At 44.0% G+C, this 27,202-nt stretch overlaps 1 protein-coding gene across 2 annotated transcripts in view; it reads left to right on the top strand.

The window, feature by feature from the left end:
* The window catches only part of SMC5 (structural maintenance of chromosomes 5), a 290,983-nt gene extending 283,034 nt beyond the window's left edge, over window positions 1-7,949 (top strand). For both annotated transcript variants that reach the window (XM_077249064.1, XM_077249065.1), the window contains one exon: window positions 7,001-7,949. In XM_077249064.1, coding sequence (XP_077105179.1) covers window positions 7,001-7,138 — 138 coding nt within the window. In that variant the 3' untranslated portion in view covers window positions 7,139-7,949. The remainder of the gene's footprint in view (window positions 1-7,000) is intronic.
* The last annotated feature ends 19,253 nt before the right edge of the window (window positions 7,950-27,202 follow it).

The raw sequence follows: 27,202 nt of genomic DNA, 5'->3' as shown, positions 1-27,202 counted from the left end.
CAGTATAGTGTAAAGAGCGGAAACCAGATTGAAGAGGGTCGAGAAGAGAATTATCTGAGAGATAGCGGGTAAGACGGGAGTGGACCAGGCGTTCCAGGAGTTTAGAGATGAAGGGAAGATTAGAGACAGGTCTATAATTAGCGGCACAATTTTGATCGAGGGAGGGCTTTTTAAGTAGTGGATGTATGATGGCATGCTTAAATGAGGAGGGAAAAATACCGGAAGTGAGGGAAAGGTTGAATATTTTTGTTAGGTGAGAGGTGACAGCCGGGGAAAGGGACTGGAGGAGATGCGACGGAATGGGGTCGCTGGTGCAAGTGGTCGGGCGAGAAGATGCAAGGAGCCTGCTTACTTCTTCTTCTGTAACTGGTTCAAAGTCAGAGAGTGAACTAGATGCAGTGGGGGAGGGAGGACAGTGCTTGGTATGAAGAGATTGGGAAATGATTTCCTGTCGAATGTGGTCAATTTTTTCTTTGAAGTAATTGGCCAGATCGTCAGCGCGGAGATCTGTGGTTGGGGCCTGCTCTCTTGGGTTGAGTAGGGACCGGAAAGTGTCAAAGAGACGTTTAGGGTTATTGGACAGCGAGGTGATGAGGGTGTTGAAATAGGTTTGTTTGGAGAGGTGAAGGGCAGAGTTGTATGTTTTTAACATGAACTTATAATGGATGAAATCTTCGGGCAGATTAGATTTTCTCCACAAACGTTCGGCGCACCTGGAACACCGCTGCAGGAAACGTGTTTGCAGCGTGTGCCACGGTTGTTGCCGTCTGTGCAGAGTTGTTCTATGTATAGGAGGTGCAGCTTCTTCCAGGGCACTTTGCAGGGTTTCATTGTAATGCTTCAGAGCAGAATCAGGACAAGAGATGGAGGAGATTGGGGCCAATGAAGACTGCAAGTTCTTCATAAGTTTCTGGGTGTTAATGGCCTGTATGTTTCTATAAGTGTGGAAAGTGGGGGTGACCTGAGCGGGATGGCAGTTCTTGATAGAGAATGAAAGAAGGTTGTGGTCAGAGAGCGGGAGAGGGGAGTTTGTGAAATCATCCAGTGAGCAAAGCCGGGAGAAGACCAAATCAAGGGAGTTTCCATCATCATGTGTTGGAGAGTTAGTATGCTGCGAGAGGCCGAAAGAGGAGGTTAGAGATAAAAGGTGAGAAGCAGATGGGGAGAGGGGAGAAGCAATTGGGATATTGAAATCACCCATGATGAGGGTGGGGGTGTCATAAGAGAGAAAGTGTGGAAGCCAGGTGGCAAAATGATCCAGGAACTGGTGAGAGGGGCCGGGAGGACGATACACCACCGCCACTCGCATGGAGAAGGGGACGTAGAGTCTGACAGCATGGACCTCAAAATGAAAATGAAAATGAAAATGAAAAGTGATTAGATTATTACATTGAATAGATTAACGTTTAGGCTTAAAGCTGCTATTTTTTGACAACCCCTTTAAGGCAAAGCATTACCAGAGAGATTTCACTGGGATTACGTCCTTTTTCTGAGGCACTTGGAGAGGAGAGATACTGGAAGTAATATAATGCGATTCAACTCTACAGCACTGCCCCTGCCTCCAGACTGACTGCCAACGATGAGAGCTGAAAATTGTCAGTTAATCACACTCAGGTCTGCTGTTGTCCAGCATGCCATCACTCTGCAGTGAGGAGAGCAGACTGTTTGTCAATAGGTCTCATACTGAGCCTGTTCTTTCCCCAATGTATTGCTGCCTGCTTATGATAGGTCAGCATCCAAAAGAGGAATAAGTAAACGCCGCCAGTGAGAGCTCTTGGTAATGCCCACTTGGCATTTTGCCTATTATGTTGTCTGTCCGGTTCAAAAGTATATTTGCTCATCGCTAGTCATCACTTTTGTATTTATCACCCACTCCTGGTTTTGGCTTACACATACGGAGGTAAAAGACTAAACATGTGAATGTGGCCAAATAGAAGTAATCGGAACTGAGCTCCTATTTATGCTATTAACCATTTAGATGCTGCTGTCAATCTGCCTGCCTCAAAGAGATCACCAAAAGACTGAGCTTCATAGGTTACCACTATTTACACTATATACTGTGGTGATGGAATATATAGTAACAATCGATCAGATGATCACAGGTTCAAGTCACGTAGCTGGACTAAAAAAAATCTTTTAAAAAAAGAACATTGAATCCCCTACCCCTTTTTCTTCTATTAGAAATAATGCCATTTTTTAAATGTTTGTATCACTGCTTCCATAAGTCTGGTCTATCAAAACATGAAATTGATTAATCTATATACAGTAAACGCTGTAAAGAGGAGTAAAAAGGTCCTTAGCTTCAGTTTCTCAGTCACCACACATCCCTAGAAAAATTACGCTAAAAAGCTATCTAAGCATAGTATGTATCCCAAAGTTGTATTAATGAAATTGGCTGCTGCTCAGTATGAAAAAAAAACCAAGCTGAATCTTGGTGCTCCATGCATGGAAAAATCAGGGACAGGCTTAGTCCGGCCGCAAATTGCCCCTCCCAACTCTCCTTCAGTCAGTGCCAGTGTGTCGCCCCATCCTGGAACAACGTTTTACTATTGATGCTGCCTATGCAGCATCAATAGTAAAAAGATATAATGTTAAAAATAATAATAAAAAAAAAAATTGTGCTATTCTCACCTTCCAACGTCCACCGATGCGCGTAATGCGGCCGCCAGCTTCTGTTCCCAGCTGGCGAGACCGCTAAGACATCTGGGTAATTTCGCAATGCATCTCTGGGAATGGAAGCTGGCGGCCGCATCGATCGCGTCGGGACAGCTTCATTGGACGACGGAGGGTGAGTATATAACTATTTTTTATTTTAATTCTTTGTTTTAACAGGGATATGGTGCCCACACTGTTATATACTGCGTGGGCTGCGTTATATACTGCGTGGGCTGTGTTATATACTGTGTGGGCTGTGTTATATACTGCGTGGGCTGTGTTATATACTGCGTGGGCTGTGTTATATACTGCGTGGGCTGTGTTATATACTGCGTGGGCTGTGTTATATACTGCGTGGGCTGTGTTATATACTGCGTGGGCTGTGTTATATACTGCGTGGGCTGTGTTATATACTGCGTGGGCTGTGTTATATACTGCGTGGGCTGTGTTATATACTGCGTGGGCTGTGTTATATACTGCGTGGGCTGTGTTATATACTGCGTGGGCTGTGTTATATACTGCGTGGGCTGTGTTATATACTGCGTGGGCTGTGTTATATACTGCGTGGGCTGTGTTATATACTGCGTGGGCTGTGTTATATACTGCGTGGGCTGTGTTATATACTGCGTGGGCTGTGTTATATACTGCGTGGGCTGTGTTATATACTGCGTGGGCTGTGTTATATACTGCGTGGGCTGTGTTATATACTGCGTGGGCTGTGTTATATACTGCGTGGGCTGTGTTATATACTGCGTGGGCTGTGTTATATACTGCGTGGGCTGTGTTATATACTGCGTGGGCTGTGTTATATACTGCGTGGGCTGTGTTATATACTACGTGGCTGTCTGTTACGCGAGCTGTGCTATATACTATGTGGCTGCTATATACTATGTGGCTGCTATATACTATGTGGCTGCTATATACTATGTGCCTGTGCTATATACTATGTGGCTGTGTGCTATATACTATGTGGCTGTGTGCTATATACTACTATGTGGCTGTGCTATATACTACTATGTGGCTGTGCTATATACTACTATGTGGCTGTGCTGTATACTATGTGGCTGTGCTATATACTATGTGGCTGTGCTATATACTATGTGGCTGTGCTATATACTATGTGGCTGTGCTATATACTATGTGGCTGTGCTATATACTATGTGGCTGTGCTATATACTATGTGGCTGTGCTATATACTATGTGGCTGTGCTATATACTATGTGGCTGTGCTATATACTATGTGGCTGTGCTATATACTATGTGGCTGTGCTATATACTATGTGGCTGTGCTATATACTATGTGGCTGTGCTATATACTATGTGGCTGTGCTATATACTATGTGGCTGTGCTATATACTATGTGGCTGTGCTATATACTATGTGGCTGTGCTATATACTATGTGGCTGTGCTATATACTATGTGGCTGTGCTATATACTATGTGGCTGTGCTATATACTATGTGGCTGTGCTATATACTATGTGGCTGGCTGTGTTATATGCTACGTGGCTGTGCTATATACTACGTTTCACTGATTGGTCGCGCCCTGCCAGACGAATCCTGTGTATTCATTGCATTATTCTGAAATCTTCATAAATAAACTACATACAGATTCTAGAATACCCAATGCAATAGAACGGGCCACCATCTAGTATGTCTGTATATGTGTGTGTGTGCATATGTGTGTATGTGTATATATATATATATATATATATATATATATATATATATATATATATATATATATATATATATATATATATATATATATATACATACAGTACAGACCACCATAATATACTTAACAAAAAAGTGTGAAACAACTGAAATTGTCTTATATTCTAGGTTCTTCAAAGTAGCCTTTGATGACTTGATGCTTTGATGACTGCTTTGCACACTCTTGGCATTCTCTTGATGAGCTTCAAGAGGTAGTCACCCGGAATGGTTTTCACTTCACAGGTGTGCCCTGTCAGGTTTAATAAGTGGGATTTCTTGCCTTATAAATGGTGTTGGGACCATCAGTTGTGTTGTGCAGAAGTCTTGTGGATACACAGCTGATAGTCCTACTGAATAGACTGTTAGCTGCTTTTTTCTTGCCATAATAGGAATTCTAAGTAAAGAAAAACGAGTGGCCATCATTACTTTAAGAAATGAAGGTCAGTCAGTCCGAAAAATTGGGAAAACTTTGAAAGTGTCCCCAATTGCAGTGGCAAAAACCATCAAGTGCTACAAAGAAACTGGCTCACATGAGGACCGCCCCAGGAAAGGAAGACCAAGAGTCACCTCTGCTTCTGAGGATAAGTTTATCCGAGTCACCAGCCTCAGAAATCACAGGTGAACAGCAGCTCAGATTAGAGACCAGGTCAATGCCACACAGAGTTCTAGCAGCAGACACATCTCTACAACAACTGTTCATAAGAGACTTATGGTAAAATAGCTGCTAGGAAACCACTGCTAAGGACAGGCAACAAGCAGAAGAGACTTGTTTGGGCTAAAGAGCACAAGGAATGGACATTAGACCAGTAGAAATCTGTGCTTTGGTCTGATGAGTCCAAATTTTAGATCTTTGGTTCCAACCACCGTGTCATTGTGCGACGCAGAAAAGGTGAACGGATGGACTCTACATGCCTGGTTCCCACCGTGAAGCATGGATGAAGAGGTGTGATGGTGTGGGGGTGCTTTGCTGGTGACACTGTTGTGGATTTATTCAAAATTGAAGGCACACTGAACCAGCATGGCTACCACAGCATCTTGCAGCGGCATGCTATTCCATCCGGTTTGCGTTTAGTTGGACCATCATTTATTTTTCAACAGGGCAATGACCCCAAACACACCTCCAGGCTGTGTAAGGGCTATTTGACCAAGGAGGAGAGTGATGGGGTGCTACGCCAGATGACCTGGCCTCCACAGTCACCAGACCTGAACCCAATCGAGATGGTTTGGGGTGAGCTGGACCGCAGAGTGAAGGCAAAAATGCCAACAAGTGCTAAGCATCTCTGGGAACTCCTTCAAGATTGTTGGAAGACCATTCCCGGTGACTACCTCTTGAAGCTCATCAAGAGAATTCCAAGAGTGTTAAAGGCAATCATCAAAGCAAAAGGTGGCTACTTTGAAGAACCTAGAATATAAGACATAATTTCAGTTGTTTCACACTTTTTTGCTAAGTATATAATTCCACATGTGTTAATTCATAGTTTTGATGCCTTCAGTGTGAATGTACAATTTTCATAGTCATGAAAATGCAGAAATATCTTTAAATGAGGTGTGTCCAAACTTTTGGTCTGTAGTGTGTGTGTGTGTATGTATATATATATATATATATATATATATATTTATATATATGTATATACATACATACATACATATATATGTATACATATATATGTATACATATATATAATTTATTTTTTTTACAAACTTCTAATTATTTTTCACAACTAAAATAAAAAAAATGCATATCTGGATCTGGTGTCATTTTTTTTTTTTTTTCCATAAAATGAAAGCCGTAAATCTCTGAATTCTTTGTTCCCCATCATCTCATTCAACTTGGATTTTTTTTTGTTTTCTGCTTTTCAGTACTCTAGATTTGAATGGCACTGTTTATTTTACCATACAACATGTCAAACTATAAACAAGCCTACATACTGCGTTGTCGACAGAAAAGTAAAAAGGATACTGCTCTTGATATCACAAGTATTAAATTCTGTTATGTTACAGGAGATAATTTTGTGGTCAAAAAGTGTCCTATTTAGGGTAACATTACATTATCATTTTAGTATTAGTTCTGGTGAAAATATATACTGCTGAGAAGATATGGAAGCAGCTGTTGACTTGCTTATTAATGGTTTCCATGTAACAAGGGTGCAGAGTAAAAGCAAACCGTGTGCAAGTATATATTACGTGCTAGGTTGTATATTCCCTAACAATATAGATAGGATTACTGAGCATATTTCACTTTGGAAGTCCAAACACTTGGCTTCCAGGTTTCCCAAAGATCAATGCTGTTTATCAAAGGGCCTGTTCATATTGCAGTTAAGCTGTGTGTTTTGCGGATCTGCCTGAATCCTCTTTTAAAAAAAAAAAAATAGGATGTGGACAAACCCAGGCGCATACACTGCAAGGACATAAATAGAGTTCAAGTGAACCTCCAATGGTCCATAGAAACTGCATGTGAACAGAGCCTAAGAGGCTTTGCAGCAAAATGGAATTGTCCAAATTTCACGCTACTTTTAATATATTCTGATAAAAAAATGTTCACTTTTATGACCTATGTGCATAGGTTTTAAAGGAAATATTACTAAAATAGTTGTACAATGCATATTCACTTTTTTTTTTTTTATTTCCAGCTGCTCCAGAATTTAACATATGCTGACAAAATGACCATCTTGTTTGTCTATAATGGTCCTCATATGCTAGAGCCTACAAAATGGAATTTGAAAGCTTTTCACAGAAGACGCCGAAGAGTCGCTGCAGCCACTCAGTAATTGTCTTCACCTTAATCTGCTTTGTCTAGCCACTGAAAAAAAAAATATATAAGAAAATGCTGGAATATAATCCCTGGCATTTTCATTCTAGCCCTTCTTGGGTCTCCTGCCGCTTCTGTATTCAATGGACATATGACCGCTGAAGTGGTGGCTGATGCCTCGCCTAGTGATTGGCTGCATCGGTTACATGTTCGAATCGAACAGGTAGTATATAGAAAGAAGATGGACTTCCTGCTTACTTCCACACACACGTGGCTACCCAGTGATTAGCTGCAGTAGTCACATGTCTGTGTGGATCAAGTTTGAATGGCAGTGCCAGAGGATCAGTAAGGCAACAATTTCATTATTATTTTCGCTTCACTTTTTTTTTGTATTGTAGTAGCTGGGTAACCATTTTAAAATTTAAGTTGTACCTTTAAAGTAAGTTTGAGGGTCACTGCTCCTTTTACCGCAGCAGTTTCCCCTATTTCTTGGCTAATTCTTATAATGTCCTGCTGCCATGCTGCAATATTTGCCCCTGTCTTATGACAAGTGTGGGTCCTACCAAGCATGTGTTAGTCCTCATGGCAGTGGGCATTTCCCAGAATGAGCCAGCACAAGGTATTTTTAGAGGTCATTTTCTAGGGTCCAATGTATCCTACAGATCTATTGTTTTATGTTTGTTAGAATATCTCTATATACCGTAATAAATTTCTAGTAAACAGTATCTGTTTTGTTTTGTTCTTGTTGAAGTTTCTGAAAATCAACTACTTATAAAAAAAAAAAACCCTCCTTGTTTACTAAGTTCATATAATGAAAATGTGTAATATGAAGCAAAGTATTTTTATTTGAAACAAATCATATTTATTTTACTGGATTTTTTGGAGATAATATAATCCAGAAGTCACAATTAAGTGTTTGCATACATAAAACAAAAGACTCATAACAAATTTGGTACAGAATCATGACATGCCAGCAAAACCCTGAACAGGCTACAAATCGCATCACATTGTGTGAGTTTATTTTTCCGTCAATATAGCCATATGAGGGTGGTTGTTTTTTGGGGGGTTTTTTGCGGGACAAGTTGTACTTTTGAAAGGCATCATTGATTTTACCATATAGTGTACTGGAAAACGGGGAAAAAAAAATCCTATTGCAGTCAAATTGCAAAAAGAGCGCAATTCCACAATTCTTTTTTGTGTTTATTTACCATGTTCACTATATGGTAAAACTGACCTGGCAATATAATTCCCCAGGTCAGTGCAAGTACGCAGATACCAAACATGTATCAATTATTTTTTATCTTATGCACATTTATCTTGTTCACATTTATCTTGTGCACTACACTGAGCAGTTTCATTGGGGTTTCCATCTAAGTATCTGAAATAAGAAATAAGTGAGTCTCTGGCCTACAACCTGGCCGTCTTTTTAGACTTTCACAAAAGCAAAGTCGATCAGTTTTGTACACCACTGAATAGATGGACACTGCTAAATAAAGGCCAGATTGAGTCTACAGTAAGGCCGGGGTCTCATTAGCATATGGCATCCAATGATTCTCTCATGCAAGAGCATCGGATGCAATATGCTAATGACGCTGAGCTCCTGCTCTGCTGCGAGCGCGAGAGCCGAGTGTCAGTGCTCTGTGCTCCAATTCTCGCACGAGAGGATCGGAGCACAGCTGCAGAGGAGACTAATAAAGTAATTTCACTATCTCCCCTGCTGCCAGCGTCGGCGGGAATTGCACTGCACTCGGGTAATATCTGAGTGCAGTATGATGTTTCATACGCACCCATAGACTTATATGGGTGAGTGTGATCAGATTCTCAGGTGCAATTGCTTTCGCCTGCCGAATCAGCATGAGAAAATAGTCGCAGATGTGAGCTGCACCATAGAGAAACATTGGGGCGAGCACAGTCTGATTTTTTTTTTTTCTTCTTTTTTTAATCGGATTGCACTCATCCGATTCCATTGCAAGTGGGAATGAGCCCCAACTCTGCTGCCTTATTCTGGATCTGGATCTGTCTTGGGTTTTCATCTCAATCACCTATCTACAGGTGGTCATTCTTCATAAGTACAGGAAACACACGAGAGGTTAAATAGCCCCTCCCACCCTCACCCTTTAGAGTGTTTTTCCTGTCCCTATGAGGAAGGACACAGGAGAGAGATGTGAACATTAGCTTAAGGATCGTACCCAGGAGGATCGGGGGTGGGGGGGGGTGGGGGTTCATGCTCTTCTTCCTACTGTCAAGCGTCACCTCTCGAAGGGAGGGCCCTCAACCTGAACCAGTCAATGGGGCTTGCTAGTGCAGCTGAAGGGCTATGGAGGATTCCATCCGTTCAGATGTCCCATCAGAGCAGACCCTGGTGCATGTGAGTTGGTTGATGAGGGGGGGGTTATCCCTTAGGAGACCTATATGCTTAGCGTGCCCTGTTTTATATATTTTTAGAACAGGGGAGCTTCTACTGCACTAGTCTCAGCAACTAAAGTGGAAACCAGGAAGGCTTCGGGGAAACCTAAGAGATGTACCATTTGTAATGTCAAGCTACCTGAAGCATGTGGGAAGCAATTGTGTGCGAACTGTATTTCTAAGATTAAGTATGATCAGTAGTGATGAGCGAACATACTCTAGCAACCAGGCAACCCCCACATGTACTTATGCTGGCTAACAGATGTAAATCATTCAGCTGCGGCAATAAAAACTAAATCTCCGAGCACTAAAAAATACTCGGTCACTCGAGCGTGCTCGAGAAATCTCGAGTAACGAGTATATTCGCTCATCACTAATGAGCAGTCTTCCTTTCTATCAGATATGAGGTCAATAATAAGAGAGGGAGGTGCAGGCCACAATCTATGCTCTAATTTCCCCGCATGCAGCCCAGTCTGGTTTTCGCCCAAAATAGAAATGGAATTAAGTTTGGAGTAGGACGAGCAGTCACCTGGTTCCGATCAGGAAGAGGAGGGGAAGAAATATAATTTTTCCTCAGAGAATACAGATGAGCTCCTACAAGCAGTCAGGACAATCATGCAGGTTGAATAGTCACAAAGAACCCATTCTATTCATGATGAGATGTTTGGGGGCCTCTGATCCTAGAGGCATGGAGTTTTTGTCGTTAATAATCACATTTGAGCTATGATTATAAAAGAGTTGGAAGATGCTGGAAAGAATTTAATTGTACCCCGGGAATTTAGAATCCGTCTCCCATTTGAGCAATAGGACGTAAAGGTTTGGAAAGTGGTCCTGATGATTGATGTTCCAGTAGCTAAGGTTGCAAAGAAAACTTTGATTCCGTTTGAGGACGCAGGGATCCTATGAACAGAAAGGCGGACGGTCTGCTGAAGAGAGCTTCCGAGTCCTCAGCCGCCATAATGAGAGCAAATATAGCAGCCACCTTGTAGCCAGATCCATGCATGTATGGATTGATGACGTAAAAAGTAAGTTGAAAATGGAGGTCTAAGGCTACCATTTTAGATTCCTGTCACGGGTTTACTGCGATAGAGCCAGAAGACCGCAGCGTCTGATTTCTCCTACTCCTGCACTGATTAGAAGCACTTCATCATATTAAATGGAGCAAGTTTCTTTTAGCAGTGCAAGGGTTAATCTGCTCAGTTGAGAGCTACTGGAAGCTTTCCTGCATTTCCTGTTGCTAGGTTTTAGATGTGTGATAATTCCCCTTCTTGGTTTAACACCATCATCCACTCCTGGGCGCATTCCTCTGGTACTTGTGTGAGTATATTTATATGATTGGTATTTTTTGTTATCCCTGTTCGTGTTACCTTGTTAGTCTGGTTGGTATATTATGGTCCACTACTACTCCCCTCTTCCCTGGGTGGGGGGAGGGTCAAGACTGAGGGCGGATTCGGGAGCTAAGGCAAGGTACGTGGCCCCGGCGTCTTCATCATCAGAAGTAATCTGGGGAACAGGTCGAGCTAGGGTGCCCCTAGCCTTAGGGACAGGGAGGAAGCCCCTAGTCCTGGGACACCTGACAAGTCGTGACAATTCCCTTCCATTACTCAAATTAGCCACGGGTTTATGGCAGATGCTTCGGTGGAATCAGGTTTGCCACCAGGAATAATGCCCTTTCTAATGCAGCTTATCACACTATCTGGTTAAAAACATGGTTAGGTGACAATCAATCCAACAATAAGCTATGCTCTATCCCTTTTTCAGGTCTACGGGTGTTTGGGCCAGTTTTGGTTGGAATTTTAGAAAAGGTCTCAGATATTAAGAAGGGGTTTCCGGAAGATAAATCCAAGATGTTTTGTTCCTTTTGTAGATCCTGTCCCTCCTAGAGACAAGAGTATAGAGGGAAGAGGAAATCGAATAGATGGAGTTATCCAAAAGGAGGTAAAGGTAGAAGTTCCCTATTCGGCTTGGGTTCAGGTATGCGGCGACCATGATGTCAGAGGGGTAGTCGGGAGACTCCGCTGCTTTCTAAAAGAATGGCAGGCTATATCGCAGGATCAGTGGATTCTACAGACCATTTCAGCAGGGTAAAAAATAGTTTGTCCAGTTTCCACCAGAAAGATTCCCACGAACAGAATCTCGGTTCCCAGACACCCTTTGTCATATGTGGGCAGATATATACAATCTTATAAAGTCAGAAGCAATAATTCGGGTTCCTCATGCAGAAACATTCCAGGCTCTTCTCCACCAAAAACTCTTCCGGGTAATCCCATAGCATAATAAATTTAAAACCCTTGAACTAGTGGGTCGTGTACAAGATATTCAGAATGTAGTTGATAAAATCAACCATACCCTTGATAGATAAAGATGCAGTAATGTGTACATTAGATCTAAAAGAGGCTTATCGTACCCATTCTCCCCTCATGGCAAAAGTTTCTAAGATTTGCAATAAGATTCCAGGGTCAGGTTTACCATTTCCAATTTCAGTGTCTCCCATTTGGTCCAGCTTTTGCCCCACGCATGACCACAAAGTTGATGGGAGAGATAGTGACTTTCCTGAGGGGGGAAAAAGGGATTATCATAGTCCCTTATTTGGATGACTTGCTCATAATAGCGAGCTCAGAGGGGGAACTAGAGAATCATTTGGGAGTGACTATCTCAACTCTGCAGACTTTGGGTTGGATTATAAACTGGGGGAAGTCGGACCTAAATCCAGGGACCAGAAAAATATTCCTAGGAGTTCTCCTGAATTCCCATCAGAGAGCATCATTTCTTTCAAAGTCAAATTCAGTAATAATAAGAGACAGGATTCAATCTTTTCAAAAGAAGCGGTGTTCCATCAGGTCAACAATGAGAATTCTGGGAGTAATGACATCCTGCATACCCATTGTTCAGTGGTGTCAGTATCCGCATGTGACCGATTGCAGGTAACCCTGGGCAAGGAAATATCCCTGTCTCTATCAGTGAGAAACTTCCTGGACTGGTGGACCATCCGCAAAAATCTTCAAAAAGGTATCCCTTGGGTTTCTTCTCCCTGAGACACCATCGATGCAAGTCAGTCAGGTTTGGGGGCTCACCCGGGGGAAAATTCCTGCAAGGATTCTGGTCTTCAGAGATAGTCTAGAACCTCAAATTACAGAGCACTTCGGGTGGTATCGAAAGCAGTGCAGAGGGACCATACCTTTCTCACAAGTAGGCATTGAAGATCCTGTCAGACAATATAATGACAGTATCTTTTCTACATCATCAGGGGAGTCTGGGACATCATGCACTACAATCCCTAGCTTCAAAACTCTTTAAGTGTGAAGCAAAGACAGTATTATCCATGTCAGCAGTACACCTAATGGGATAACAAAACCAAGTGGCAGATGACCTCAGCACGCAAATATTATGGCCCTAAGAATGGGAATTGAACAGGGAAGTGTTCCAGCAGCTTTGCCGTCATTGGGGAGTTGCTCGGATAGATCTATTCGCTACAAAGAAGAATGTTAAGGTAGCGAAATTCTACTCTTTAAATCCAGTAGACAATTCTGAAGGGGTCTACTCGCTGACCCAGGACTGGAGCAGAGATCTGTCTTATGCCTTCCTGCCACTGCCCATGATTCCCAGAGTGTTGAGGAAGATCCAGAAAGACCAGGCCTGGGTAATACTAGTGGTTCCCTTTTGACCGAAAAGAAACTGGTTTCTCCTGTTTAAACAGGATGGCGTTGGAGGAAACTTTCTTGCTTCCATTGAGAGTATATCTTCTGCATCAGGGCCCTCTTTTTCATCACAACATAAGGCTTCATCTATTTGCATGAAAAGCAGATCTTAAGATCACAGGAACTCTCGGACCAAGTGATAGCTACCATTTAGGCAAACAGGAAACCAGTCTAATCGGCTATATAAAATAACATTTGGAATAAATTCTGTTCTGAGTTTAGCGAGTCTATCATAGATACTTCACGCCCAGATAACCAAATTTTTTACATGTTGGATTTAATAATGGGCTAAGACCAAACATCTTGAAAGTTCACATTTCAGTCCTGAGTGTCTTCTTCGATTTATCCTTTGGCTTCTCACCTTTGGGTTGCCAGATTCTCCAAAACTGTACAGAGACTGAGACGCATGGGAAGAAGGTTAGTACCTCTGTGGGACTTGAACTTAGTACTAAATGCCTTATGTAATTCACCCTACGTACCCTTGGAGGACATAAACATTAGCAGACTTTCAGTTAAGACAGCATTTTTTGTGGCCATCACCTCTACTAAAAGAATCGGTGAGATTCAGGACTTATCAACTAGGGATCCATACCTTCAAATTTTGGAAAATCAAAGTGTTAAGATTTGACCAGGCACTTCTTTCAAAAGTGATATCAACACCAAATATGAATCAAGAAGTTATCTTGTCTTCGTTTTGTCAACATCCGAGAAATCAAAAAGAACACTTATTTCACTCTTTAAGCTGTTACTCACATGGTCCTGACCTACCTAGAGGCTACCCACGACTGGACACATTTCCAACCTCTTAATCCAATTCTGATGTAGAAACAAGGGAAAGAAAGCTTCAAAGGCAACCATAGCAAGATGGATCAGATCCACAAATGTCTGGCTTCTGGATATACTCCAGAAGTCATCAGGGTGCATTCAAAGAGAGAAGTTTCCACATCTTGGGCAGAAAGAGGCTTCTGTAGACCAAATTTGTGGAGCAGCAACATGGTCTAGCCTGAACACCTTCTGTAGACACTATAAGTTAGACGTATTGTCGAATCAGCAAACTGCCTTTGGAAGGAAGGTTCTCCATGCAGTTGTCCCGCACTAATACTTTGCTTTGGTATTCTCCAATGTGCTGTCAGGAGCAGGGCCGTATTTGCCACTAGGCACTTGAGGGCACGTGCTTAGGGCGGGGAGACGCGGGGGGGGGGTGGCACCTGAGCAGGTATGTTTTGTTTTTTTTAAAGAGTCCGGTCCGGCTGGGGTCACCCCCACCCCCACCCCACCCTCCGCCCGCCGCTGCCTCCTTGCCCCCTTGAAGACATCATGATACAATCATACTCACCTCACCTGCTCCAGCGATGCCTGGTCTGCTCTCAGTGACTGCACGCCCTCGCCTCGTCCTGTGTGAGTGGTCACATGGTACCGCTGATTAAGGTTCATGAGTATGCATGCATATTCATGAACTTAATGAGCGGTATCACCTGACCGCGGCGCTCTCACAGGACGAGGGTGCTGCGCTGCCGCTGGGAGTCGGGACAGAGGTGGAGCCGGCCGGGATTCCATTCTTCTGCGCGGTGTGAGGTGAGTATGATGACAGCCGTCAGCCAGGGAGGACGGGGGGAGCCGGGGAGGATGAAGCAGGACCGTGGATGGGGGGCGGCGGGGCAGCCGATGAGCCACGCATTGGGGGGGCGGGGGGGATGGGAGATGACGAGTCTGAGCCGCCCGCACCCATGCATACAGAGGGAGGGGGAGATGAGCCACGCATGGGGGGGGGATGGGAGATGAGCCAGCCACCCATGCATACAGGGAGGGAGGGGGAGATGAGCCACGCATACAGCCAGGGAGGGGGAGATGAGCCACGCATACAGCCAGGGAGGGGGAGATGAGCCACGCATACAGCCTACAGGGGGGATGGGAGATGACGAGCTTTAGCCACCCATGCATACAGGGAGGGGGAGATGAGCCACGCATACAGGGGGGGGTGGGAGATGAGCCAGAGCCACCCATGCATACAGGGAGGGGGAGATGAGCCACGCATACAGGGGGGGATGGGAGATGAGCCTGAGCCACCCATGCATACAGGGAGGGAGGGGGAGATGAGCCACGCATACAGGGGGGATGGGAGATGAGCCTGAGCCACCTATGCATACAGCGAGGGGGAGATAAGCCACGCATACAGGATGGGAGGGGGTGGGCCATTATACAGTATGCATGTAGCATCATATGTGGCCCTTATAAAGTATGGAGCATTACGTGTGGCCATTATAAAGTATGGAGCATCATGTGGGGCCATTATACAGTATTGAACATCATGTGGGGTCATTATACAGTATGGAGCATCATGTGTGGTCATTATACAGTATGGAGCACTGTGTGGCCATTATACAGTATGGTGCATCATGTGGGGCCATTATACAGTATTGAGCATCATGTACGGTCATACAGTATGGAGCATCATGTGTGGTCATTATACAGTATGGAGCATCATGTGTGGCCATTATACAGTATTGAGCATCATGTGTGGCAATTATACAGTATTGAGCATCATGTGGGGTCATTATACAGTATGGAGCATCATGTGCAGTCATTATACAGTATTGAGCATCATGTGTGGTCATTATACAGTATGGAGCACTGTGTGGTCATTATACAGTATGGAGCATCATGTGTGGCCATTATACAGTATTGAGCATCATGTGTGGCAATTATACAGTATTGAGCATCATGTGGGGCCATTATACAGTATGGAGCATTGTGTGGCCATATTTTTTTGGGGGTTATAATTATTGTATATGAAACAGTGTGATCAGCAGTGCTAAATGGGTGTGGTTGGGACTTGGATATAGGTGTGACTAGTTGTGAAATGGGTGTGGTCAGAGGCGTGGCTTGAATGAAGCCAAACGCAGTGTTGCCGTAAGTGATCCGTTACGCGGCAGATGCGAAAAAACTGCCCGATCTGCTGCAAAAGGCTATTTTCACAACAGCGATTCTTGCCAAAGTCACTGCCGATAGTGTCATACTCACCAATGGGGGAGGCAGCGCTAAAAGTGCCTAGGGCAGCAGAAACTCTAAATACGGCCCTGGTCAGGAGGGACGTCTTAGAAAGGGGGAATTTGTCCTACCGGTAATTGTGTTTCCAGGAGTCCATCCTGACAGCACTATTAGGTTCCCTCACTTGTGCTTATGTAAATTAACATTTGTATAGGAAAATTCAATAAAATAGAATTGCATCAACCCTGGTGTGGCACTTATAAAAGACACTAAAGGGTGAGGGTGGGAGGAGCCTTTTAACCTCTTGTGTGTTTCCTGTCCCTATGGAGGATGAGAAGGACGACCTCAATGTGCTGTCAGGATGGACGCCTGGAAACACAATTTTCGGCAGGACTAATTCCCCCATTCTGAGGTTGATATTGGGGTCTCTCCTTGTGGAAAGTGACAAGCCCAGGTCTGGCATGCCAGTATGAGGAGACTTATATGCCTTGCATGGTCCTCTGGGAAATTAAGTATGCAAACTGTTTTAGAGAGAAAGAGGACTTTTAACTCTAGTGCCACCTATTTGAAGTAGCAATCCTACAAGTCAATATCGATGCTTTAACGAGCCTTGCAATATGATTTAGGATTAGAGAAGAGCAAACCCGAACAATAAAGTTCGGGGTCCGTACCGAACATCTACTGTTTGGGCACGGACTTCTACCAGAAATCTGTGTTACTGTTTGGGTTCGGTACCTTGACCATTGGGGGTTTCCTGCGCTGTCATGCATGAGAAACAGCCTCAGCTCTGATCGGCGATAAGATTATTACCACCGGTCAGAGTGCTGCGGCTCACACGCTGTCCGATGACTTCATGAGCCAGCAGCTGTGACCGGTGGTAAAAAGTTTACCTCAAATCACAGGCATTTGGCTGATGAGAGAGTACTAGTCCCATCAGCCTACGCCTGCTGTCGCTGATAACACTGAGGACAGGCCCCCAGACTGGAGTATTCAACCGCCGGCGCCTGTGCTATAAATAAATAAAAATGGCGTGGGGTCTGTTCTACGTTTGATAACCAGCATAACAAAACTGACAGCTGAAACCTTCAGCTTTCAGCTTTATCATGGCTGGTTATCAAGAATAGAGGAATCTCCACTCCATTTTTTTTTTTATTATTTAAATAAATAATTTAAAAACAAATGGTGTGTAATTTAAAAACAAATGGTGTGGAGTCCCCCTCCATTTTTTGACAACCAGCCAAACTAAATAAGACACCTGGGGGGCTGGTATTCTCAGGCTGTAAGGGGCCATGGATATTGTCCCCCAACCTAAAACTAGCAGCCCGCAGCTGCCTTATCTATTAGATGCACCAATTCTGACGCATAGATAACCAGTCATGATAATGCTGAGGGTTGCAGCCAGCAGCTGTCCGTTTTGCAGTGCTGGTTAACAAAAGTAGAAGGGAACCATACCGTTTATTTATATTGCTGGCTGATGAATTCTCCCATCAGCCGGCGCCTGCCGTCGTTCTCAGCGACATCAGGTGTAGGCTGATGGGAGTAGTAGTCCAATCAGCCAACACCAGTGGTAAACTTTTTCCCTCTGGTCACAGCTGCTGGCTCACTTTGTCATCTGACAGTGTGGGAGCCATAGCGCTGTAACCGGCGGTAATGATCTTACTGCCGATCAGAGCCAGTGATTGCTCCGCTGTCATGTAAATGGTTATGGTACCCGAACCAAACTTTTTTTTCTTTTTTTTTTTTTTAACTGTTCAGCAGGATCCGCCAGAGCCGAACATTCATGGGTTTGCCCATCACTACTTAGGATAAAAGCCGACACAGAATCCCAATTTGCAGTGGTGATTCTGGGTATTTTCCCTAGTCATTGCAAAGTATGAGATCTGATTTGGCCAGGTGAGAGGCTAAGACTGCGATCTAAGGGGTAAGGTTTCAGACCTGACTTGTCACTCTCTACAAGAAGAAACCTTACCCCTTAGATCCCAGTCTAATTGCCACAAAACATGCAGCCGCAGGGACTTGAACATATTATTCGAGCAAGCCCAAGATACTCGCTTAACACGTTATCTGACACGTTCGCTCATCGCTACACAACAGTATTCCGTATGGCCATGACAAGGGCACAATTTGAAACAATCCCCAAAATTTTGCATTCTAGTGATAATGCACAGTGTCCTTCCCTAGACGATCCTAACTTTGTTTGTCTATATAAAATTCAGCCAGTAGTTGGCCACTTAAGCAAAAAATTTGCTGAGGCATACAACCCCCAAGCCTAAGGGAATGTGCACACGTTGTAGATTTGCCTGCAGAATTTTCTGCACAGAATCTGCATCTCTTGCCAGAAAACGCACATAAAAATCTGCGCGGATTTTCATGGGTTTTTTTTTTTTCATGCCGATTTGTATGCATTTTTTAAGCTATTTAAGATCTATTATTGAACAAAAAAAAGATTTGTGATGTCATTTCTTGTCCAACCTCTTCATTTACATACTCTGTTCAAGAATAATGTTTACACAGATAGATAATACCAAGCCAGATGTTTAGTAATAAACATAATAAAATGGTACATAATGGTACATAAAGAGTTAAATAAAGACACACACAATATCTGCATTAGGCCGGGGTCACACTTGTGAGAAACTCACCCGAGTCTCGCACCTCAGTACCCGGCACTGCCGCCGGCACTCGAGACCGGAGTGTTCAGCTACATAGAAATACATGCAGCTGCACGCTCCGTTCCTGAGTGCCGGCGGCAGTGGTGGGTATTGATGCGAGAGACTCGTGCGAGTTTCTTGCAAGTGTGACCCCAGCCTTAAACACAATATCTGTTTATTAAAAAAAAATGAAAAAAAAAATTGCATGGGCTCCCGTGCAATTTTCTGTGCCAGAGAGGGAAAGCCAACGACTGGGGGCCGGTGTCTATAGCCTGGGAAGGGGTTCATACCCATGGATCTTCCCAGGCTATGAATAGCAGCCTGCAGCCGTATATTTAGCCTTTACTGGCTATTAAAATAGGGGGACCCCCCAAAATAAATGGTGTGGGGTCCACCAATAATTAATACCCAGAAAAGGCTATGCAGACAGCTGCGAACTAATATTCATAGCCTAGAGAGGGGCCATGGATATTGCCCCCGCCCCCCCCCGGCTACAAACACCAGCTCACAGCCACCCAAGAAATGGCGCTTTGGTAAGATGCGCCAATTCCGGCACTTAGCCTCTCTCTTCCCACTGCCCTGTAGCGGTCGCATATGGGGTAATAAGGGATTAATGTCACCTTTGAATTGTAAGGTGACATCAAGCTGGCTTAGTAATGGAGAGGCGTCAATAAGACGACCATCAATTACTAATCCTATAGTTGTTAATGGGTTAAATAAACACACATGCAGAATAAAGTATTTTAACAAAATAAAACATCACACAGTTTTGCCATCTTTATTTTTCTGCCAATCCATGCGATGCCCTCGATCGCCTGCCAAAAAGAAAAAAGAATAAACCAACACAAATACTCCCTCGTCCAACACAGTCCATTTAATAACGAGTGTCCCACGACAATCTCCCCTATAGAGCTGTCACATCAGATGTGACAGCTCTATAGGCCTCCTGTGACACACTGACAGGAGACAATGGCTCCTGCAGTGTTATCACTGAGGGTTCAATGGCCTCTCACTTTACGGCAATGCTGCGTGAGATTTTTCCCATGCAGCGGTGCCGCAAGTGACAGTATGAACTATACTGTACTCACAGCCATGGAGGGATACAGTGCAGAAGGATACCTTCTGTCATTGTATCCCGGAGCCCCTGGAGAGCGGTCGCATCTGCCGATGTGACAGCTCTCCATGGGAGATTGTCGTGGGACACTCGTTACTACATGGATTACATCGGATTCAGGGAGTATACTGTTGGTTTATTATTTTTAATTTTTTTTCCAGGTGATCAAGGGCTTCGGGGAGTAGCTGTATGGTGAGTATGTACTGTATGTTGTATATACTGTATGTCTATATGTGTGTATGTGTTGTTGTCTTTTTACACTTGAACACAGTAGCTGGATGATGGGACTGCTACTGTCCCGCTGTCACTGTAGCAGGCATAGCCGGATGGGACTAGTAGTCTCATCGGACAATGCCTGACACACACACAGAGCCCCGCACACACCCCCCCCCCCACACACACACACATACAGCTCCGCACAGCCCCACGCACTCACGCACACACAGCCCCGCACACGCAGCCCTGCACAGACACATACAGCCGCCCATACCCACGCACACACACACAGCCCCGCACATACACACATACAGCTCTGTACCCCCACGCACACATACAGACACACACAAACACCCGCACATCTTCCCTGCACACACACAGTCTCCGCCCACACACACACAGTCTCCGCTCACACACTCTTCCCCCCTCCCGATCTGCAGTGTTTCTTGCAGGCACATCCGCAGTAAAACCGCAGATCTTTTTTTAAACCTGCGGTTTTGCTGCGGATTGCCCTAACACAATGGAAGTCAATGGGTGCAGAAACGCTGCAGATCCGCAAAAGAATTTACATGCTGCGGAAAAAAAGCTGTGATTCCGCATGTTTGTTTCCGCAGCATGTGCACACCAAATGTCAATTTCACATAGACTAATATTGCATGTGCACTACACTGCGGATTTGATGCAATTCCGCACGTCCAAAAACGCTGCGGATCCGCATCTAAATCCACAACGTGTGCACATAGCCTTAAAGAGAAAATCTGGATTACTCCTTGTCTAACAGGCGTCAATGCTATTGGAAAAGCAATTTTACTAAAAGGGAACTTATCAGCAGTATTATGCACAGTAACCTACAGACAGTGTCAGGTCGGCGCCGTTATAGTGATTAAAATGATACCTTGGTTGATGAAATCCATCTATGGTTGTTGTTTAATCTTTATTTTCTATTTTAAGTTAATGATATGCCAGTGTTCCATGGTGGCCAGGAAGGGGGGCGAGGTCTCTATGTGGTGCTCTGATTACGTATTCATAATGCAGACTGCTGCGATCGCCAATAGCTGCCAAAGTTGGAGACAAATCCATTATGGTCCTGAATATATCCAAGTGATGGGGTACTTTATAGACCATTGATCCCCAACTCCGGTCCTCAAGAGCCACCAACAGGTCATGTTTTCAGGATTTCCTTAGTATTGCACAGGTGATTGAATGCTTGCCTGTTCAGGTGATGCAATTATCACCTGTGCAATACTAAGGAAATCCTGAAAACATGACCTGTTGGTGGCTCTTGAGGACCGGAGTTGGGGAGCCACTGGTATAGATGCATATGGAGGCCTCCCCCTGTAGATGTGGATATTCTGGACCCTTTGTTTTTCGCTTTTTCCAGTGAAGGAAGGAACAACACTGGGTGAGATCGTTCCTTTTCTTTGTTCTTTTATAAATAATATACACCTAGGCACTAAGGTGACAATTAATGGTGCCTATTGGTAGTCCTGGTAGGGTGTAAATCTGGAGGTGTTTTTGTTTACCCCTACTCTATTTCTATTTTGCATCACTAAGGTGAGTGTTGCTAGTACATGAATTTTTTGGTGTGTATACTTGTTATTTTTATGTTTATTAGTTTTAGTCCCAGAGGCTGCATGATTCTCAGCTGTTACACAGCTGCAACACATGTGAGGATTGCCTATTTGTTAGGCAATTCTCGCATGTTTTGCGGCTGTCCAACAGCTGCGAAACATGCAGCTGCGGGGACTCAAACATATTTATCAAGCACGCCCAAGACCCTCTCAATACGCCCAATTTCCACACAATTTTCCCATTCACCCACAGGACAGAGGGGCATTCAGGGGGATCAATATGTGTGTCCGTCCCTTCTTAGACCCTAAATTTGTGGGTATACTCTGAGCTACTCTCGCACACCTTGCACAGATTAATTCCATTACTGGGCAAGTATTGTTGGACAATACTGAGGACAAAAATAACAAGCTGTGTGGATGAGATTTCTGAAATCGAATACAGTGCCTTGCGAAAGTATTCGGCCTCCTGGAACTTTTCAACCTTTTACCACATATCATGCTTCAAACATAAAGATACCAAATATACATTTTTGGTGAAGAATCAACAACAGGTGGAACACAATTGTGAAGTTGAACAAAATGTATTGGTTATTTTAAATTTTTGTGGAAATTCAAAAACTGAAAAGTTGGGGGGGGGGGTGCAATATTGTTCAGCCCCTTTACTTTCAGTGCAGCAAACTCACTCCAGAAGTTCATTGTGGATCACTGAATGATCCAATATTGTCCTAAATGCCTAATGATGATTAATATAATCCACCTGTGTGTAATCAAGTCTACGTAAAAATGCACCTGCTCTGTGATCGTCTCAGGGTTCTGTTTGAAGCACAGAGAGCATCATGAAGACCAAGGAACACAACAGGCAGGTCCGTGATACTGTTGTGGAGAAGTTTAAAGCCGGATTTTGATATAAAATGAATTCCAAAACTTTAAACATCCCAAGGAGCACTGTGCAAGCGATCATATTGAAATGGAAGGAGTGTCATGCCACTGCAAATCTACCAAGACCCGGCCATCCCTCTAAACTTTCATATCAAACAAGGAGAAGACTGGTCAGAGATGCAGCTAAGAGGCCCATGATCACTCTGGATGAACTGCAGAGATCTACAGCTGAGGTGGGACAGTCTGTCCATAGGACAACAATCAGTCGTACACTGCACAAATCTGGCCTTTATGGAAGAGTGGCAAGAAAAAAGCCATTTCTCAAAGATATCCATAAAAAGTGTCGTTTATAAAGTTTGCAACAAGCCATCTGGGAGACACACCAAACATGTGGAAGAAGGTGCTCTGGTCAGATGAAACCAGAATTGAACTTTTTTGGCAACAATGCCAAACGATATGTTTGACGTAAAGGCAACACAGCTCTTCACCCTGAACACACCATCTCCACTGTCAAACATGGTTGTGGCAGCATCATGGTTTGTGCCTGCTTTTCTTCAGCAGGGACAGGGAAGATGGTTAAAATTGATGGGAAGATGGATGGATCCAAATACAGGACCATTCTTGAAGAAAACCTGTTGGAGTCTGCAAAAGACCTGAGACTGGGACGGAGATTTGTTTTCCAACAAGACAATGATTCCAAACATAAAGCAAAATCTACAATGGAGTGGAATGGTTCACAAATAAACGTATCCAGGTGTTAGAATGGCCAAGTCAAAGTCCAGACCTCAATCCAATCGAGACTCTGTGGAAAGCGCTGAAAACTGCTGTTCACAAACGATCTCCATTAAACCTCACTGAGCTCGAGCTGTTTGCCAAAGAAGAATGGACAAGAATTTCAGTCTCTCGATGTACAAAACTGATAGAGACATACCGCAAGCGACTTGCAGCTGTAATCGCAGCAAAAGGTGGCGCAACAAAGTATTAAGTTAATGGGGCCGAATAATATTGCACGCCCCACTTTTCAGTTTTTGAATTTCCACAAAAATTTAAAATAACCAGTAAATTTCGTTCAACTTCACAATTGTGTTCCACTTGTTGACGGTTATATACCAAACACTGAATTGCAGTAATTTTATTGCTAGATTATCTGTCGGTGCACAACTACAGGTTTACGTATGCATTTGTTTCGGCCTTTATATATTCATGCATGTTATATTGGACCGTTATATGTTTAGACAGGATACATTTGGTACATATATAGCACTTTATCCATGTAGTGTTGTTATTTCATGATATTTGTGCTTAGGGGTGGTGATTCATTGTTCTGTATTCAGACCTTTTTAAATGGTTTTATATGTTTGTCATGTTCTTTGAGGTGTAATTAAAAATGTTTTGATATTTTCACATACTTTATGGGTGTGCATACCATTATTGGTCGAGTCTTTTTTCTTTTGTGTTCATAGTATTCCACTTGTTGATTCTTCACCAAAAATTTACATTTGGTATCTTTATGTTTTGAAGCATGATATGTGGGAAAAGGTTGAAAAGTTCCTGGTGGCCCAATACATTCGCAAGGCACTGTAGACTTTGCTGGTACTGTAAAACTCAACTGAAAATGTGCATAAAAAACACAACATGTGAAATAGCCTTACAGTGGAGAAGTAAATTTTTTACAGAAGATGGGGTCATCTAAAAAGAGAATGTGCCATCTTAAAATGACCTATTGTTCAGAGGCGTATCTAGGGGGGCAGTGGGGGCATATGCCCTGAGCGCAGCCATCAGGGGGGCGCAGTCGGGCCGCCTAATGCGGCAGTCCACAGTGTCTCCTCCATTCTGCCGCGCCCTGAACTGGGAGTCAGCTGTTCTCTGTGCCGCCTGTCAAACTGACAGCTGGCACAGGGAAGTTGCAGCGTGCCTGCTCCCAGGGATCAATTGTACTCGCATCTTACAGATGCGAGTACAATTGAAGCTCTGACTGCCGGGTCAGAGCAACGCCAACAGCGTGATCAGATCATGTGATCATGCTGCTGACGTCACTCGCCCGTGCTGCAGACTCAGAGACGCAGATGGGTGGTAAGTGGTCCAGTGGTGCTGAAGACACCGAAGATTAAGTGTGGGGGGAGAATTTGAGTGGGGATGGGGGATTTATTTTGTGTGGGGATGGGGGGATTTATTGTGTGGGGAAAATTGGAGTGAGGATTGGGGGTTTTATTGTGTGGAAGAGGAATTGGAGTTTAGGAATGGGGGATTTATTGTGTGTGGGGAGAATTGGAGTGGGAATGGGGAGATTTATTGTGTGTGGGGAGAATTGGAGTGGGGATGGGGAGATTTATTGTGTGGGGGGAGAATGGGGGGCATGTATGAGGAAACAGTATGGAGGAATGGGGGCATATATGAGGAAACAGTATGGTGGATGGATGCAGACACAGTCTGGTGAGTGGGGATGGGTGCAGACAGTATGGGGAGCGAACAGGGAAATGTATGCGGACACAGTGTGAGTAGCGATTTGAAAAATGTATGTGGACAGTACGTGGAGCGAGTGTGATGAGATGTGTGCAGACACAGTATGGGGAGTCAGGTGAGCAGGCAGTGTAGATAGTGAGGGGATAAATATATGAGGAGACAGTATGGTGAACAGGGGCGATGTGAAAGGAGACAGTATGAGGAGGGAGGGGAATAGTGAGAAAACGGGGTAAGTGAGTGGGCACAGAATAGAAACTGGGGGCATAGCATGGGGGGGACAGTGTAAGGGCACAGTCAGGAGGGAACACAGTATACAAAGGAAGGGGGAGTGTGATGAGAGAGTACAGTATAAATACTGGGGCCCCCAGTATTGGAGTGGGGATGGGGGGTTTTATTGTGTGGGGGGAGAATTGGAGTTTAGGAATGGGGGGATTTATTGTGTGTGGGGACAATTCTAGTGGGGATGGTGGTCTTTGTGTGTGGGGAGATCTTCCATAAGTGCGGTCTAACAATAGTTCTGCCAGCGTAATACTGACAGGTCAAATGCATTGTAATGTATATGTAGTGTAGAGCATTAGACCAGGGATCAAATAAATACAAGTTGATGGAAAAAAAATATGTTGATGAAATCCATCTTCTGGTTGTTGTTAAATCTTTATTTTCAGTTTTGAGTTAATGATATGCCCGTATTCCGTGGCGGGCAGGAAGGGGGGGGAAGGTCTTCATGTGGTGCTCTGATTAGGTATTCATAATGCAGACTACTGCGATCGCCAATAGCTGCTACTGCGCAGGCGGCGCCATCTTGAAGGACTTTTTTTTTCTCTAGCAAGATGCACAGGAGTAGCTATCGGATCACCTCTATATACATAGATAGCTGCTACTGCGCTCCATGCCTATGGGAGTGGAGACGCATGCATATTCATTACCTTAATGAGTGATACCACGTGACGGCTGAGCACAGGAAGAGCTGCCGCACCGAGACAACAGAGATGCAGGGACATGCAGCAACCGTGCGAGGAGGGGTGAGTATGATGTCTCAACCGCCGGCTCCTGCCGCTGCTCCACCCCTCCCCACTGTCTTTCTGGACAATGACTCGTGTATAAGCCGATGGGGGTGTTTTCAGCACAAAAAAAATGTGCTGAAAATCTCGGCTTATACACGAGTATGTACGGTAATATTTGGTTTTCAGGGCCCAATTCTGTTAAGCAGTAGTAGATTAAAAATTCTCATCACACCTCTAGATGAATTCCTTCTTGAGGGGTGTAGTTTCCAAAATGGGGTCATTTGTGGGTATTTGAGGGGACTTCTGCTGTTTGACACATATGGCATATCGGCGTACTCAGGAGAAAATAGACTTCGCAATCCATTGTGCAAAATCTCTATTTGCCCTTGTGAAAATGATAAATTTGGGGCTAAATAACATTTTGGTGGACAAATGTAATATTTAATTTTCAGGGCCCAATATTCTAAAATTCAATTGAGTTACTTGTGGGGGGTTTCTGCTGTTTTGGCATTTCAGAGGCTCTGCAAATACAATGTGGCATCCACAATCTATTCCAGCCAAATTTAGGCTCCAAAATTCAATTACCGCTTGTTCCCTTCCGACCCCTGTTGTGTACATTTCTTGTCAATCAACTGTCATATCCATTTCAAGATTATAGTCCTCTTAAAAATTGTGAAGCTGAGACAAGAAACCATTCTCAGTAGGTGGCTGAGCTAAATTCACGAATCCAGCAGATAGCTGGGACCAAGCTATTCCTGGTAGGATGGATCCCTTTTGAGAGTCAGGGAGATCACGCTGTGCAGCATGTTGGAAGAAACTGGAAATATCTGGCCCTGAAACCACCTATGTGGTTGCCAGCATCCATCGGCCAAACATCAAGCCAGTAACTGACTTTTGTATCATCTGCTTATACTTTTGTACTACCACCTGTATTTGCATATCGGACCATTATATATGTATAACCATTGTGTATATAGTGTATTGACTACTGTGCCCTAAAGGCAATTAAATTTATAATGTAGCCTTGGGCTGCTCTTTTGTCTTGATCCATGAATCCTCACGTCCGTGTTCTCGGTTTTAACTTTCCATGCTA

The sequence above is a fragment of the Ranitomeya variabilis genome, chromosome 1, assembly GCF_051348905.1.
Source record: "Ranitomeya variabilis isolate aRanVar5 chromosome 1, aRanVar5.hap1, whole genome shotgun sequence".
Classification (NCBI taxonomy): Eukaryota; Metazoa; Chordata; class Amphibia; order Anura; family Dendrobatidae; genus Ranitomeya; species Ranitomeya variabilis.
This window is presented reverse-complemented; position numbering and strand designations above follow the sequence as displayed.